The following is a 17,670-nucleotide window of genomic DNA, read 5'->3' on the forward strand; positions in this document are numbered from 1 at the left end:
TCCTAAGAATGGAAGAGACCCCCCCCAGCACCATGTTGCCCTCATCACCACACTGATAAACTCTCATTTTGCTTAAAGAACAGCCTCTCCTGTGGACAGCAGCCATCAGTTAAATATTTAGGGGACTGCCCTCAGCCATTCCTTCATTCACGAGTATGTGGGCACCAGGCCCTGAGCCCAGAGCCTTGAAACAGTCATCTCCACCTGCACTGCATGCTCACAGTTCACAAGGCACTTGTCCCTTGAGCTCCTCATCCCTGCAAAACCTCCTCCCATTTTACAAATCAAGAAACCAAGGCTCGGGAGGTAAACGGAGAGATTGCAGTTCACTCTGAGACTCCTGGTGCCAGGTCTTTTTTACCCCCTGCTGCTTGTGGCTCTAGAATAGGTTTCTGAGTTGCGGACCCTGGGAAATGTGAGAGACAGAGAAGGTGGGGACTCTGCTCTCCAGGGACTCTTACTCTGGTGGGGGGACCAGCCCAGTCAAAGTCCATGGATCCCTGGGGGACGAGAAGTCAACGTCGTAGGGTGTGTATGTCCTTGTGAGTTGATGGGGCAAATCACACAGCAGGCTTGGCCCTCCCTCCAGGGCAGCACTGCTGTCTTCGTCATTGTCATCTTTGTTGTTGTTATTATTTTTATTAAATGGCAGCCAGTGTAGTGGGCCTGCCCGGGACAGCTGCTGGCACACAGACTGGGAAGAATCTTGTTTTCTGAAAGTGGGCCTCAGGATCCACACCCAGGGCCAGCCCTGGACCATCCAGGGGCTGTGGCCACCATCCGCAGAGGAAGCGGGGCCAGGCACGCAGGACTGACCCACTCTCCCATCTCTGCCTCTTTCCAGATCAATTTCAGGTCATGCCTCTGCAGTTTTCCAAGGACCTGGACGCTCACAACCCCAACACCCCCGAGTGGAGGGAGGACATTGGCCTCGTGGTGTCCCGGCTCCTCTCCAAGGTGCCCCCAGCCCACCACTGGCAAAACCACCTTCCCACCTCTGGGTTGTGGGTGCCCCCAGAGAAGCGGGGCCTGTGAAGCCCCCAGGAGAGGGCAGGCGGGCTGCCCTGCAGTCCTGATGCTCTGTCCTTCACGTCGGCTGACAGTGGTGCTTGGAAGCCATGTAGGGTCCTCTTACCTGGCCCTGGGGGACATGCAGCCAGACTGTCACCTTGCAGAGGAGGGACAGGACTGCATCTTCCATGCACATCTAGTGAGCACCAGCTGTTTGCACAAGACACAGTTGCTGTCCTACAACAGAATCTAAAGGGATTTTCATTTATTCACTATGTTTCTCTTCTGGGCTGGATACTGGAGACAGAGAGATGAGTCAGTGTGATGGCTGCCCTCAGGGAGCTCACAGAAAGCAAAGGCAATGCATCAGGATGGGCATAGGGCACTTGAGGCCCTTGGGCCCCCAGTGGGAGAAAACCCAGCCCTCTAGAGTCATCCAAGGCTGTCACAGACTGAGGCCCACCCTGGCCATGCCTCCCTTTGGCCCATTAATAATTTGGGCAATATTGTCCTGGGTGTTGAAGGATGAATAGGAGTTTGCCAGATGAACATGCATGGAGTGGGACTTTCAGGAGACAGAGCTTTGTGGGTTGAGGGAGGTGCATGGCCAGGAGCCCTGACACTTGGGAGGACAGTAGCCAGGGAGGGGTCTTCTCACCTGAGCATGGTGGGAGGAATGAGCTGAAGGGGGCAGGCCTGGCTGAGCGGAGGCCAAAGGCTGAGGGACCAGGAGTGCTAGGCTGCAGTAGGTAGAAGGCAGTGCCATAAGCTGCTGGGGCCATAACTCCAGGTGTAGAGGGGTCAGGAATGGCCAAGACTCAGGCCACTCAGGGAGAGAGGCTATTCCTGGGCCCCTGGAGTGTGGCAGGGGACAGAGAAGGCCAGTGGATCAGAGTGGCTGTCTGTGTCCCCGTAGGAGACCAGCATCCCCCAGGAGCTGCTGGTGACCGTTGTAAAGCCAGGGCTGCCCACCTTGGCCGACCTGCACGTGCTCCTGCCCCCTCCCAGGCCCACGAAGAAGAGGAGCCTCACAAGTGACAAGGTATCTCCTGCGGCCACTGGGCCGGGTCCTCCCCACGCCGCTGAGGTTTTGGTGATGATTCCCGACAAGCACGGGGACCTCAGTCTCTCCTCATCACGTAAAGGCTTATCTCTCACCGATCACTGTCCCTCCTCCCCCTTGTGGCTACCCCAAGGTCACAATGGTGGGGGAGTGGGGGGGACCAGGGCATTGGGCAGGACCACCCCCTCAGGGGGACACTCCACTTTCACTCCCATTTCATTGGCTAGAGCTTGTCACACCGCCCCAGCCTCACTGCGAGGGGTGAGCACCGGCCAGGGGATCCTGGGCGACAGTTTCAGAACATCCAACTAGGATGGGGAATCAAAAGATAAATGTGGGGGGTACTTCCCTCGTGATCCAGCGGTTAAGACTTCACCTTCCAATGCAGGGGTTGGGGGTTTGATTTCTGGTCGGGGAGTTAAGATCCCACATGCCTCACGGCCAAAAAGGCAAAACATAAGACAGAAGCAACATTGTAACAAATTCAATAAAGACTTTAAAAATGGTCCACATCAAAAAAGAAAAAAGATGAATGGGAAGAACTTCACGCCATCTAGGGCAGCTGTAATTCCGTACCAAGCAGACAGTAATGAGTGTGGACGAGGATATGGAGAAACAGACCCCTCCTTCACTGCTGGGGGGAGTGGAAAATGGTGCAGCCACCGTGGAAACAGTCTGGTGGTTCTTTAAACAGTTAAATGCGGAGTTAACAAATGATGCAGCAGCCCCACCCCCAGGAGTGTCCCAAAGAGAACTGAAAATGTATGTGAACACACACATGTGTGCCTGAATGTTCACGGCCCCAAAGTGGAAACAACCCAAATGTCCACCCACAGATGAGTGGATGAGCAGAAGGTGGTCCATCCACACAGTGGAATATTATTCAGCCATCAAAAGGGATGAGATTCTGATCCAGGCTGCAACTTGGTTGAACATTGGAAACATGATGTAAAGTGAAAGAAGATGGTCACAAAAAGCCATGGATTGTGTGATTCCATTTATATGAAAAGTCCAGATTAGGCAAATCCACAGAGACAGTGCATTGCTGGTTGCTGGTTGCTGGGGGCTGGGGGCTGGGGGCTGGGGAGTGACTGCTCACAGTTTTAGGGGTTTCCTTTGGGAGGAAGAAAATGTTCTGGAATTAGATAGTGGTGATGGGCATGACTGAATATACTAAAAACCATTGAATTGTACACTTGAAGAAAGTAAATGTTATCTCAAAAAAAGATGAATCAGAGCCGCAGCCAAGCTCTGAGCTAATCGAGAAGACAGATGCTCATGCAGACGGTCTGGAAAGAGTGACCCGCACGGAGGCACAGATACAGCAAGACCAGCAGGACCCCTGTGGGTGGGTGGTAGCGTCCCATTTTACAGACGAGGGAAGTGAGGATCATTGAGGCCCCCACCAGGAAGCACAGCACGGGCGTGGAGCCCCACTGTCACTCTGGCTGCCAAACTGTGCTCGAGCCACTCCCGGGCAGCCTCCTGGTGGACCTGTGCCTGTGTCAGCCTGACCCACAGCCCGTCCCAAAGGGCGTACACATCTGCACCTGGGGGCTCCCGGCCAAGCCCCCAGCCCCCGCTGATGCGGTGTCTCTGGAGGTGGGTCAGTGGCGGGTTGAGAGGCATCGACCCACTTCTCAGACGAGGAGCTGAGGGCAGAGGGGAAGGCTGCGGGGGTCCCAGGTGCCAGCATGGGGCTCAGGGGCTGCACCCACTCGGGGCGCTTCCGAGTGAGGGCTGGAAGGGAAGGAGGTGAGAGACGGGGGGACTCCACCCTCACTGTCCTGAGTGCTCAGAGTCTGCCACATGCCCGAAGTCAGCGAGAAAACTTAGCCACACGCCACGGCCACTGACAGCAGGCTTGCCTTGCTGCGTGCAGAGCGCGGGGCTCAGGGCGCCACCCCCGATGCTCCTACGAATCCTCACGTCGACCTGAGAACGGAAAGGTGCAGTGACCCCTCCAGGCCATGAGATCAAGGGGCAGAGCCAGGTGTCTTCCCGGACCCTTCAGGTCTGGGGCTGTTGGCCTGTCGTTTACACAGTTCCCGACTCAGGACCCTCGTTCCATGAGCAGGGAACGGGCCTCGTGGAGTCCCAGGTGCTGAAACGCTGCTCAGGGAAGCAGCCAGCAGAGTCCCCAGGGTATATCCCCCCGAGGCCCAGGGAGCAGAGCCACGGGGCCCCCATCCCTGAGGGGGACCCCTCCCCCAACCCATCCGCACCCACCTGTGCAGAGGGTGACAACTGACACCCCTGTGGGCTGAGTGGTTCCCTTCTGAACACCAGGAAAACCACCCCCTCCTGAACTGCCAAACCAGCTGGGCGCCCCAGAGGCCAGCTGCCCCCTCCCCCCCACCATGATCCAGCAACATCACCTCCTGGGATTTCTCTGCCTCAGGTGTAGGCTCACTCGACTGCCTGGGTCACCTCTCCTGTCCCTGTCTTGTCTTCTTCCTGGTCTTCCACCTCCAAGAAGCCTCCCCTGATTACTTCTGGGGTTGGGGGCTTCCTGGAGCATCCCTGGGTTTCCCCAACTTTACCACACTCCATGGTTCTGACTAAAACTAGAGCGCTCTGAGGGCAGGGCCACATTTGGGTCACCTTGTGTCCCATTGTAGGTTCTTGGTGAGAGTTCATTGGTGGCTAGTATTCCCATTTTACAGAGGAGGCGACTGAGGCCCAGGGAGGCTGAGCTCCATGGCTCTGGAGGGTCAGGGTGGACATCTGCCCAGCTCTCCCGCTCCCTCTGCTAGGTCCCCGAGGACCCCCTCACTCCCCGCTCTGTGCTTTCAGAGGCTCATGGCCATCCAGCAGGTGCTGAACGCACAGAAGATCAGCTTCCTCCTGCGTGGTGGGGTCCGGGTGCTGGTGGCCATGAGGGACGTGGACACAGGTGAGAGGCCTGGCCTGAGCTCACCTCTGTAGGGTGGGGTGGGCGTGTGTCCAGGCCCCTCAGACAACACCCATTACTGGGGTCAGAGGGACCCCTCTGCCGCCTGCACACGCGCTCCTCCTGGACGGGTGGTTGCCTCCGGTTAAAACCCAGTCACACCAAGGGCCTCACGGTGCTCTCCACGGACACAGCACAGAGCTCTTGCTTTAATTATGTCATTTAGAGTCTCAGGTGACTCTGTCCCCACCCCCCACCGTGGACTATCCTCCCCACTTTGGGCAAGGATCTTTGCAGGAGCTGAAGAGCTGCATTCTGCTCTGTGCAGCCACGTGTCCACGCCAGCATCAATCCGGACGGAGGAGTTCTGTCCACTTTCCAGGAGGAAGGACCAGGGCCGGGATTTACTCAGTGGGGGTCCTGGGTGCCAGGAGGCTGGCCAGTGCCCACACTGACCACTCACAGGCTGCTTTGCTCACAGATTCTCCAAGCCTGGGAGGAGGTGGCGGCTACTGGGCAGTGGCAGTCCTCCTTCTCATCGGGCTGTTCGCGGTGGGAGCCTTCATCCTCTACAAGTTCAAAAGGCAAGGTCACCCGGCCTCCCTGGGCTAACCGGGCGTGAGGGCAGGGCCTGGTGTTGGGGGGTGTGCAGCTTCCCAGCAGGTTCTTGGAGAGTTGTGGCTGTGCCTGCAATGGGTCCTGGGGTGGGGAGTGGGCTTGTCTGGACCCACAGCCTGGTTCTGAGTCACCTTGATCCCAGAGGGAGACAGCCGACCGCTCACAACCCAAGGAGCCTCTTCCACCCCCATCCTCCTTTCTGCTCCACCCACCCATTTTACAGATGAGGAAACCCAGGCTCAGAGAGGTTAAGTGATTTTCCCAGGGCCACACAGCTGAGGAGTGAGGAGTGGGGCTCTGACCCCAGGCTGTGGCCAACCCCCATGCTTCCCCCAGCACTCATCCACCCCTTCCCTCTGCAAGCATGATCCAGAGCTGCCGTGTGCCAGGCACTCCACAGCGAGGGGGCTCCAGCCTCCAGATGGAGCGGCTGCACGGGACACCCAGGGCCGGAGCGGGGGGCGGCTGACACCCAGGGTGGGAGCGGGTGGGGGCTTGAGCCGAGGTTGGGTGGGTGGCAAGCACACCGTGAGGTCATCGGGAGGGGTTGTTGTGCCTCCCTCCCCCTCTGACCTTAGTCCTCAGCTGTGAAATGGGTTTAATAACCCTCGGTGCTGGGGTTACTCGTGGGCACCCTCGAGGGCCTGGGAATGAGCAAAATGACCAGAAAGTGTCACCGGACTCATTTCCTGCAAAACGCAGCTGCCAGATCTGAGCCCATTGTCTCTCCCCGTCTTGCTGGTTTGGCTCCAGTGGCCTTGGGGTCTCCCTGGTTGGGGTCGCCCTTGGGAACAGACCAGAGACGAAGCTGACCCTCCCCTCCCTGCTCCTCTGAGGCTGAGGGTCCTTCCTCCCCCGAGCCCTGGACATTTCTGGGTCCCAGTCCTCCAGCACCGTTCACACTGGGTGGCAGCCCCCCAACCTGCAGGGCAGCCCAGATGGCAGCAGGGCTGAGTCAGCCTCGGAGACCAGGCTGCTGACCAGCTCTGTGGTCCTGGCCAGTCTCTTCCCCTCCCTGAGCCTCAGTTTCCTCATCTGTAAAAGGAGACTAAGCAGGAGGAGGGTAGGACGAGGGAAGAAGAAGAGGGGGAGGAGGTGGGGAAGAGGGGCAGGGGGCAGGGAGGGGAAGATGGGGAGGGGAGGGGGGTGGGCAGGCACAGACGCAGGCCCCCAGCTCCTGCAGACCTCCTGTGCCCGTCTCCCTTGTTGCCATAACGCCGTGTTTAATTGGGACCTTGTGAAAACCGCCCGGCTCAGGCCTGGCTGAGGCAGGCCATGGGGTGTGAGTCCTGAGAGGCTGAATGAGAAAACGATTTAGACGCCGCCTCCCAAGTCAGAGCCGAGTTGGAGGCAATGGCTGGAGTCGGGACCTGCCCCCACCCCTTTCTCTTACCCCTTGGACCACAGTTTGGGTGCACCCATTTGGGCTTTTCTCAGGGCACTTGAGAATTGCAGGGCGGCAGGATTGCCTGGGGGTGGGCAGAAGGCAGGCCTGGCAGGTCGGGAGTGAAAGGGGCAGAATTCCAGTCTCTTTCAATTGCCTTCTTCAGACCTCCTGAAGGCTAGATTGCAGTTTCCACAAATTGCTCCAGATTTATCACACACAGTGTAAATGGCCCAGAAGGAACCTACTACCTTGTCCCCAGAGGAGGGGGAGGGAGGAGGAAGGGGAGGAACTTGCAGCAGCAGAGAGAAATGCCCCATTTGTCCAGAGGCTTTAAGCTCTGTGAGCCCAGGGAGCTGGGCTCTCCTGGCTGATGCAGCAGTCAGCGTGGGCTGGGCCCGGCTGCGTAACAAAAGCTCCTAAGTCTCAGAGGCTCACAGCCATCAAGTGCTACAGTCCACTGGGTCTGGCCACATGGGCCAACCTGCTCTCGGCCCTGAATGTGCATCCTGCCATCTCAATATTTCCAGAGAACTGCCAGTGTCGGTGAGTGGCTCTGAGGAAGCCCACTCTCCCCCTGAGTCTAGTTCCCTCTTCTGTAAATTGGGACCATGGGCTCTTTTGGGGTTTTGCTCCAACTAACTGGGGTGTTGAACATGAAGGAGCCTGGTCCAGGGGCCCTGAGCCCAGTCCCAGCTGAGGCAGAGGGGGCTGTGCCCTTGCTCTCCTCTCCCTCTGCCCTGGAGGGTATGGGAACTTGAGGACGGTGCAGCCAGCCCCAGAACCCCATGCAGGGCTCAGCAAGCACCTCTCAGAGCCGGTCAACATCACGTGCCGTGTGGGAACGCATGCCAACCCAGCCAGAGCCCTGAAGTGCAAGGTGACAGGGACCTGAAAGAAAATAAAACAGCCTCTCCCTGCAACATGCCTGAAGGGAGACGGATGGACAGCGAGTACCCCGTGTGCGGGGGCAGAGGGAAACCCAGGGCTGCGGGAGCTCACAGGAGGGAGGGCTTCCTGGAGGAGGTGGCTTGGAGCAGAGGCAGGGCAGGAGGCAGACCCAGGAGCGATGTCAGCACCACACAGAGGGATGGCCCAGGGCTCCGCTGGGGGCTTCTGGGGACGGGCATCCTGGGCAGAGCCCTGAGTCCCCACCTCCGTCCCGCAGGAAACGCCCCGGCAGGACCGTGTACGCCCAGATGCACAACGAGAAGGAACAGGAAATGACGAGCCCCGTGAGCCACAGCCAGGACGTGCAGAGTGCCATCCAGGGTGAGGAGTTTATAGACGATGAGCTCCACTCACAGACTCTAGGTAACGCCCACCCCGAAAACCCCCTCCCCTTCCCTCGCCACCTGCCCCCCACCTCCGCTGGCCCTCCCCACCCTTAACAGCCGCTCTCTGCACCCTCTACACGGCGACCGCCCCACCCCTGGGTTGCTGTGAGACCCTCAGACAAGCAGCCAGGAGGACACTCCAGAAACGTGTCACCGTCGTGGGTTGTGTTTTCACCACCCCTTTATCCCCTCCCACCCGTATCCACTGTGTCCCCAGAGCTGTGGGAGGTGGAATCGCTGTCCTCACCTTTTAAATGATTGGAGGTGAGGCTCAGAGAGGTGACGTTGCTCACCCAGGCAGCACAACGGACAAGTGGCTGGCCTGGGATCCAGACGCGGGCCGGCCGGACCCCAAAGCCCGCATCTCTCTTTTCTCCCTGGAGTGGTCGGGAGCTGACCACTCCCGTCCTCCACAGCTCCCTGACCTCGCAGCCCCACAGTCTCCCACGGCCGGGTTCCTCTCAGGGCCGTGGTCCACAGCCTCCCGGGACGGTGACAATAGCTCCGATTTCCTGGGCACTTGCTTCTCACCAGGCCCAGTGCTTCCCGACACAGTCTTGCAGCCAGCCTGGGAGGCAGGCCCTGGCCGTGTGTCCACTTGACAGATGGGACAGCTGAGGTTCACAGCAGCCACTCAGTCTCCCAAGTCACTTAGCCGATAAGAGGCGCAGCCGATTCTGTGTCCCTCCCCCACGCTGCAGCCCAGGCTCGGGGCCAGCTCCCCCGTGTGCCCCAAGACCCCTCAGCCCAGGCCAGCGGTGGTTGGAGAGTGTCGGGGCCCCATGCGGCCTCCCGGGTGGTCACCCCCATCTTCATCAGGTGGTGTCACACCCCACATGAAAGGTGGTGGCAGAGGCTCCCAGTGGACCCGGGCTTCCCAAGCTCAGACAGAGGGGTGGGCGTCCCAGGGAGATGAGAGAGCGGCCCTCCTGCCTCCGCAGCTCTGCCGTCAAGCCCCGAAGAGCAATGATAGCGTAATAATAAGGGATTCTTTTAATGGAGCACTTAGTGTGTGCCAGGCCCTGCCCAAATCCTCATGGGCAGTCCCTTCGGGACCCCACTACCATCCTTTAGGGGAGGCCATATTATCATCCCCAAGTTACAGATGACAAAACCGAGGCCATGAGGTGACACGCCTTGATGAGGTCTCCCCCGGCACGCGGGGCTCACCACCCCATGCCCCCCGGTGGCCCCACTGGAAGCTCTGGGCCGCTTCCTCCCCACGTGCCCGGGGGTCTGGGGGGCTCCAGGCCGCCCAAGCCGGCTCCTTCCACCGGCCACGCCTCCGGCCCTCAGGCTCAGAACACAGCCCCGCCCAGGACCCCGGCAGACCCCTTCCCTTCTGACCGTCACTGTGCCCTTCTCCCTCCGGCTGCCTCCCGGGGCCTTGCCTCGCCACCCTGCAGTGCCCCCTGCCTGGAGGGCACAGAGCCCCTCCTACATCCCCCTGCCACCGACGCCGGGCCGGCCACTGCAGGGCAGTGAGTATGGTGGCTGCTGGCGGGCATGGCCTCACCCCCGGAGGCCCCCTGGGTCCACTGCTTGTGCTGGCACCAGGAGAGCCCACCCTCAGTCACCTCCCCCAGGAAACCTAGAGACGCCCACCTCTCTGCACCTGTGTCCAGGCACGACCTGCAGGGCTGCAGGAAGCGCAGGATGCCCTGCACGCCGGTTGAGGCCACACCGTGTCCCTCATGGCCCTCCGTCCTCTCTCTGCCCCTCGGCCGGGCGTGTGCTCACGCCTGGCATCTCTGTGCCTCCAGGGAATCACTCTGGCGTGGTCCTGAGCGTCAACTCCCGAGAGATGCACAGCTACCTGGTGGGCTGATGCCGCTGGAGGCCGCGCCCAGAGCTCGCTCCTCTCCGCCGCTTCATCCCCCATGGAGGGCACAGGACTACACGTGCCACTGGCACGAGGCTGGGACCGGCGTCCCCTCAAAGACCTCGGAAAAGCCTCCTCCTCCAGCTGTGTCCACGCAAGGCGACAGATGCGCCTCTGTCCAGCTCAAGCCCACCCAGCCCACGGCCGCCCAGGAGACCCACCAGCTCCCACCCAACCCCCCGGACACCAGGCCCACGTGCCACCCGCTGAGCCGCCCGCCCTCCCAGACTCTGGGCACTTCTCTGGACCTCACACGGCCACCCTGGCTGCCCACGGCTGGTCACCGCAGCCGGGCCTGACTTCTCGTGGCCGAGGCTGGTCCCCCTGAGGCTGGGAGAGACCAGGCTCTCAGCACCGCTGACCTGCCCCATCACCTGTGCGGCGGGCTCCCGTCCCAGCAGAGGGACAGCGGGGCCCTGCTTCCTTCCTCATAAACTCCAGGAAGGCAGATCCCACCGCAGGGTCGTCCCTCTGCAGGGGTATCCACCGCCCCGCCAGAATCCAGAAAGCCAGTGGTAGGCCCTCCCAATACCGCCTTCCACACCTCCCGCTGTCCTTCCTCTTTTTAAACTTCAGATAATGTAAATACCTCTCTAGGTAGCTGTTTGCGTTTTTTGGGTGGGAGGGTTCAACTTCCTATTTTTATTGCCAGGCAGTAGCCCCATTCTCGGGAACCCCTTTTCCAGAATGCCCAGGGATGCTCCTCTGCCCCTTCTGGCAGCCTTCTCTCCTGCGGCCCACAAGGCAAAGGCTCTCCCTGGCTTCCCCCCGACGCCGGCTCGCCCCAGCCCCTCGCAGGGTCCTAGGGATCCAGCGCCTGCACTTCCGAAGGAAGCCAGCAGGCGGCGCCCTCGCACGGGTTCCCGCCTGCGAGATCCCGTCTTAGTGGCCGCGGTGGGAACGGCCTCTAGATGCCCAGAGTGTTCTGTGCCTCCTCATAGCTTGAGGGACGCACGTAGGAACCGGGAACCAGGCGGGGTTTTGAATGGCAGAGCCCGAAGGGCCGCCAAGTAGTGTGCTCCTCGTTTTGAAGACGGAGAAACTGAGGCCCAGAGAGGGAATGATTTTCCCAAGGTCACACAGCAAGACGGCAGCAGAGGCGCCCAGGAGCCAGCCCCCTGCTCCCTGTGCAGTGTGATTCCACTCACTCACAGATGCCTAGAATCAGGGACACTAGGGATATATGGGGGCAGATTTTCACCTTTTGCCTTGAAACTGGAAATCAGTATCCCCTCCCCATCCTCTCCCTCCTCCCCCTACCCACACCCCAGGCTGGGCTCTCAGGTGGCCGGGGCCTTCCCCTCAGAGGTGGGGACACCACAGCCCAGGCTAGGAACTCGCTGGCCGTGGGAAGTCCAGAATGAAGACTGGGGGGCATTAGCCCACTTGCCCAGAAAAGAAACGTGGCCTGCGGGAGGGAGGCCAGGGATGCATCCTCACGCCCAGAACACGTGGGAGGCCCTGAATCCTTGTGGAGTGGGGGACCCCTGGAGTCCAGCTCCTTGTGGGGACTCAGACCACCCGAAACCAACTCAGAAGGGGTCACTGCAGGTCACGGGGCAGGCGACAGAGGCATCCCTTTTCCCACCCTGCCAGCCCACCGCCTGGAGCTCCTGGTCCAGCCCCGCAGAGCTCGCCCTGCAAGCCGTCCTCAAGACCCTCCTTGGGGAAGGGCTGGGGCAGTGGACCCCAGACTGGAGCTGGGGGGCTGTGTGGGAGAGGCTGGGTTCTCCGGGACTTTTGCCTCCCCGCAGCCTGCCCGAGTTCACCAAAGACGGCTTAGGAACCCTGTGTCTTGCTGTCCACCCGCACCCGGCCCGTCCTGTGAGTGTCAGAACCAGGGTCAGACATGTGTCAGCACTGTCCAGGTCCAAGGTCAAGGTCAGCAAGGACACAGCCCCCAGCTCAGCAGTGCCTGCGGGTGACGAGCCCTTTGCCCTTCCTTGACCCTCAGCTTCATTCTCTCTGTTGGGGTAGGGTTTTCGCTTTTGCTATTTGTGTTTTTCATGTATTTTATGTCATTATTTCTATTAAGAGCATTTTGGGTGAATGGACCCAAGAACCTGGGAATAAGTCGGCACCTATAACGATACTTTCCCATTCCCATAATCGTATCAATCAACACATAGGTCTATGGATTTATCTGGTTCTACATTTGAGGTTCTGTGTATTTGGTGTACAGGTACACGCAGGCACCTGGGAATAACGGGCTGGGCTTGGGCAGCTAACGTTTCATTCAGCCGGGTTGAGCCCATACTTCGTATATGCACATAACAGAGATGCGATTGATTCTTTCTTATTTTTCCTTTTTAAAAAACAATAAATCATTTGTGATGCTTTTAACAAAGATTAAATGAATATGATCAGCGTTTGCCTTATTATGAAGCTATTTGTCAACATTTCCCTAAACACTCACCCAGGGCCCTAGAATTTCAGTGTCAGGGACACAGGGAGAGGCCGGGAGGAATTCTCGCAGTTTGTGGGCCAGGTGCCGGGACACTGACCATCTCCACCATGGGATCAGGACGTGCCACCCCAAAGCAGTGATGTCACCACATCCTCACACCCGTGTCACCTCACTTCTCCCCTGATGGCCGGCTGAGGGGTCCTGGAGCACAGCCCATTTGCCAGGTGAGGCGCAGAGGCCAGGGGTTGAGAGCCTGGCAGGTGCACCCCAGCCGGACGGAAGCCCCTTGTCCCTGAAATGCCGTCCGCTTGTCTTTGAGGAGACAGAGGAGCCAGGAGCAGATAGGAGAAGGCCGGACATGGGCAGCTCACCACCCCCGTGCACACACACACTCACACTCACACACTTAGAGTCACACAAATACAGATACCCCCCTCCTTCTCTGGATCATAATATGTGGAGTTCAGTATCAACAACGTCAAAAACTTCCTGCCAGATCTCATGCCCCTCCAAACCGTGCCAGGCCCTGGACCAGGGCCGTGAGCACACGAGACGAAGTCCCTGGGCCTGAAGGAGGCCCCGGGCCGGCGGGGAAGCTGACAGTGACCACAGGATCCAACAGGAAGGTGAGGGCCAGGGGCAGTGACCCCAACCAGCCCTTCCATCGGAGGCCATGTTTGAGTGGGGCCAGCTGGACGAGAAGGAGGGGGTGTGTGGGACCATCCAGGGCGAGGGTGCTGTGCCGAGGCCAGGGTGGTGTGTGTGTGTGTGCGTGTGTCTCTGCGTGTGTGTGACGTGTGGTGTGTGTGTGTCTGTGTGTGATGTGTGGTGTGTGTGTCTATGCATGTACCTGTGATGTGTGTGTGTGGTGTGTGTGTGATGTGTGGTATGTGTGTGTCTGTGTGGTGTGTGATGTGTGGTATGTGTGTGTCTGTGTGGTGTGTGATGTGTGATGTGTGTGTCTAGGTGTGTGTGTGTGCATCTAGGTGTGTGTGTGTGTCTAGGTGTGTGTGTGTCTAAGTGTGTGTGTCTAGATGTGTGTGTGTGTGTGTCTAGGGGTGTGTGTCTAGGCGTGTGTGTGTCTAGGTGTGTGTGGTGTGTTTGTGTCCAGGTGTGTGTGTGTGCACCTAGGGGTGTGTGTGTGTGTCTAGGTGTGTGTGGTGTGTGTGTGCATCTAGGGGTGTGTGTGTGTGTGTGTATCTGGGGGGGTGTCTAGGTGTGTGTGTCTAGGCATGTGTGTGGTGTGTGTGTGCCTGTGTGGTGTGCGTGGAGAGATAGAGACAGAACCTGGGAGCTGGCACCCGCGGTGCGTCTGGAGAGCTTCAGAAACTGGCCATTTCCTCTCCTGTCATAACTGCCAGGCCTTGGGGCAGTGAGGCAGGGAGAATTCCTTCCCCCTCTGGTGGATGATCTTGATTCCCACTTCCGTGCATGGCGGCTCTGTCGGGGGTCTTCTCCCTGGAAGAGGCTGGTGGGTGTGAGAAGATGTTTGCTGTTCCCATGTCGATCCATCTGGAACACTTTCCTGAATGATGGGCCAGACTGGGGCCAGGGAGCCTTGGCTCTCAGGATGCCCCACGTCGCAGTCAGTGACAGCTTCGTGGTAGGACGTCGAGGACACAAACATGCCCACGTGGCCGGCTACAAAGTGCAGGCGCTGTGATCACTCTTGAGCTTCCTGTGAGCGGGGCAGGTATGAGTGTGCCCTGTTCACAGAGGAGACTGAGGTGCTTGGAGGGGGAAGTTATTTTTAGCCCAAATAAGAGGCATTGCTCTAAAGCTCCAGAGACACCCCAAATCCCAGGCAGACTCAAGCTGGTTTTCACCCAAGACACCCAAGTTTGGCGTCCAGAGTCATCAGGTAACAACGAATCTCAAAGGAGCAGACGGAAACGTGCAATGCCCTTGACAAACTGGAATCAGAGGAGCAGAAATACTTCCTCAAATATCCGCTGGGCTCGTCCCTCCAGCTCTGTCGCTAAAACGGAAACCCAACCAGTTTCACATCGTCAATAACAGAGGGTCCCCCTCCAAGGACCTGGGGGCCTCCTTCCAGCCAGGGAGCAGCTGCAAGGCCAGCGGGTGACTCTGTGGGCCGGAGGAGCACCCCCTGCCCACGGCGGATCCCCAAGGGGAAGTGGCCACCTCCTTCCTGTGTGGCACGGCCCAGGGACCCCTGCAGAAGACACCCCGGCACACGGTGACGCTTCCCCCGGAAGGCGCCAAGGCTTGTGTCAAGGCCAACATCCATTCTGGTGGGGATTCGTGTAAAGTCAGGATCAGGACCCTTTCAAGAAGGATCCCACTGAGTTGAGAGAGAGCACGGCGGCCCCTGACCTCTGGCCCCACCGGGCGCACCGGGCCTGGGCCTTCCCCCATCCGACACAGACAGGGTCACCAGCAGCAGACCAGGCCTCTGCGACAGAGCTGAGAGCCAGCCGCGATCACATCTGCACACAGACCAGCCGGCGATGATCTTGATGACCTCGCGCCGTCCAGCTGAGCATGCGGGGGCGGCTCCTTCACCATCACGGCTCAGGCCCCGAGCCCACTCCTTCCAGACCAGGTCACCGACCCGCCCAGTCACCGCGTGGCCCCGCTTCCCGACATCAAGGCATCCGGCTTCTTCCATCCTCTCCAAATCCCCTCCCCAGGCCCACCCTCGGCCAGGCCTTCCCAGCATCTCTGGGACCCCCACCCGCCCCTGGGCCTCGGTGGTGCATGGTCCCCCCGCTTCATGAGGACCAGCCCAGGCTGTCCAGCCACAGGTGTGCCCGCGGCAGCATCCTTGGTTCTAAAGAGACAGGGGTGGCCCTGGGGGGTGAGCAGTCTCTGTGTGGCAGTTGCTGTCCACTCAGCAGGACCAACCAGAGGAGAGACCCACGTCCCCCGAGCTCAGCTCCAAGGAGAGCGGCCAGGTGCGCCCATCCGGCTTATGCGGTGAGAGTAAGGCTGGGCGGGGCTCTGGCCACTACAGCCCAGGCCCTGCTCAGCCCGATTCCATCAGACGTGAAAACACTTCACAAGCCCCAGCCTGCTAGAACAATCACCACGCGCTGCTGTTTCCACCAGGGAGCGATGCCCAGGGCCGGCCCTGCCACTCCCAGCCTCTCCTGGCTGCGCGTGGCCCATTGTTGCCTCATCTCCACGACCGGGGCCCGCGAGGCCCAGGGGCTTTGGCAGCCCATCGAGCTCAGACTTGCCCGTTGCAGGCACTAAGTGCACCAGCCCAGGTGTTTTAATAGCCTGTGCTCATAACCCACTGGCATTCACATGATGTTATAATTAGGTTGTTAATCTCCGACAGTACCGGGCTGGGCAGATGGCACTTCGTTCCAAAACCCTCCCTGGCTCCACGCTGGGACGCAGCACCGTTCTCATCATTTGCAGCTCACAGATTGAGGCCCCGGTGCTCAGCCCTGTCAACGGCCCAGCAGTACCTGCCTGCGGAGGCGCGGGAGGGGCCATGCCGCCAGCAGAGCCACAAGCCGAGGTGACCACAGTGGTGACGGCAGTTCCCACTTAGTCTCCGCCGTGTATCAAGTCCGATGTGGGCAACTTCCAAGCACGGGCCCGTAAACCGCGCTGACAGCAAGCCCACCAGAAAGGTGCCCCAGAGTTGAGGGAAGCGAGGTGCAAAGCAATCTAGAGTTGGGATTCAGGCAGACATCCCTGGGCAGCCCAGGCCCTCTGCTGACCACAGCACTTCTGCAGGCAGAGGGAGGACCCCGTGTTGGGACGTGAAGGATGCTTCAGAGCAGGGCTGGGTCAGCAGGCCCGGGGCTGCCAAGAGGGCAAGTCGTGAGGACAGAGCACAGGCAGGCATAAGGACAGACCCCTCCTGGGGGCTAGTCGAGGGAATCACGGGAGGTGAGGAACTGGACAGCCAGTGCCCGTAATAATGCTTTCTGGAATTTTCTGGCGACTCAAGGGCAGAGAATTGGGGCAGCAGCTAAGGGGGCATGTGGACGAGAATGAGCTAATAGACGTGGAGAGACAGAAGGTACAGGAGGGAGAGGAGGGAATGCCCAGCAGCAAGTCCTCAAGGGGTGATTGGGATAGAGCCCAAGCATGAGCTGAGGGGCCAGGTCAGGTGGGAGCAGGGACCACTGACCCTGGAGAACTGGAGGGCTTAGAAGCACGTGGGGTGGGAGCTTCTCTTTCAGCTGCTTTGTGTTCTCAGGGAAGTTACAGGTAAGGTCATCCCTGAAAGGGAGAAGAGGGAAAGGGGCCAGGGAAACAGGAGAAGGTGTGAAATTTTTTAAATTAATTAATTAATTATTTATTTTTGGTTGCGTTGGGTCTTCGTTGTGGCACGCGGGCTTTCTCTAGTTGCAGCGAGTGGCATGGGCTCTAGGCGCATAGGCTTCAGTAGTTGTGGCACGTGGGCTCAGTAGTTGTGGCTCGCGGGCTCTAGGGTGCAGGCTCAGTAGTTGTGGCGCTCGGGCTTAGTTGCTCCGTGGAATGTGGGATCTTCCCGGACCAGGGTTCAAACCCATGTCCCCAGCACTGGCAGGCGGATTCTTAACCATTGCGCCACCAGGGAAGTCCCAAAGGTGTGAAATTTTATCAGGAGAGTGAGAAAGTGGATTGGCTAAGGAAGTTGTTAAAATTGCCAGCAGTGCGGAGGCCCCACTGAAGATTTGCATCACAGTGTTACACGGAGATCTTTGGTATGGCTCTGTTTCTCCAAGCCACAGTCCACCGCTCGGGTACAGAGCCATGTAGGTGTCCTCAGGTCACAAAATGGCTATGGCAGTTCCAGCCTGGGCATCTTCCTCTCATAAAGTCTAGAGGCTCTGGTCAGGTCACATGGTCATCCTGGAGGAATCCCTGTAGCTCACTGTCTTAATCTTGAGCTACATGCTCCCCCACCCTCACCCCGAGCCAGAGATGGGGTCACCACGTATCCCTGCATTTGGGACAAGGAACCACTGCAGCGGGCTGATGACGATGCCGATGTAAACGCTCGACTGCAGTCTTAACCCCAGACCACGGGGTCAATTCCAGAGGTGCACACACAGCGATGCCCTGCTAGATACCCACAATTTGTCTGGGGTGCACATCATGCTGCC

General features: G+C 59.2%; 1 protein-coding gene across 2 annotated transcripts in view; it reads left to right on the forward strand.

Moving 5' to 3' along the window:
• SORCS2 (sortilin related VPS10 domain containing receptor 2) overlaps window positions 1-12,505 on the forward strand; it is a 554,389-nt gene extending 541,884 nt beyond the window's left edge. Inside the window, exons 22-27 of one of the 2 annotated variants that reach the window (XM_081229161.1) lie at window positions 845-957; window positions 1,928-2,053; window positions 4,871-4,970; window positions 5,449-5,551; window positions 8,138-8,283; window positions 10,070-12,505. In XM_081229161.1, the coding sequence (XP_081085287.1) occupies window positions 845-957; window positions 1,928-2,053; window positions 4,871-4,970; window positions 5,449-5,551; window positions 8,138-8,283; window positions 10,070-10,134 (653 nt within the window). In that variant the 3' untranslated portion in view covers window positions 10,135-12,505. Of the gene's footprint in view, window positions 1-844; window positions 958-1,927; window positions 2,397-4,870; window positions 4,971-5,448; window positions 5,552-8,137; window positions 8,284-10,069 lie in introns of those variants that run through there. The other variant, XM_081229160.1, reaches the window with a different exon arrangement.
• The last annotated feature ends 5,165 nt before the right edge of the window (window positions 12,506-17,670 follow it).

This window comes from Mesoplodon bidens (assembly GCF_964165515.1).
Source record: "Mesoplodon bidens genome assembly, chromosome: 1".
NCBI classification, from domain to species: Eukaryota; Metazoa; Chordata; class Mammalia; order Artiodactyla; family Ziphiidae; genus Mesoplodon; species Mesoplodon bidens.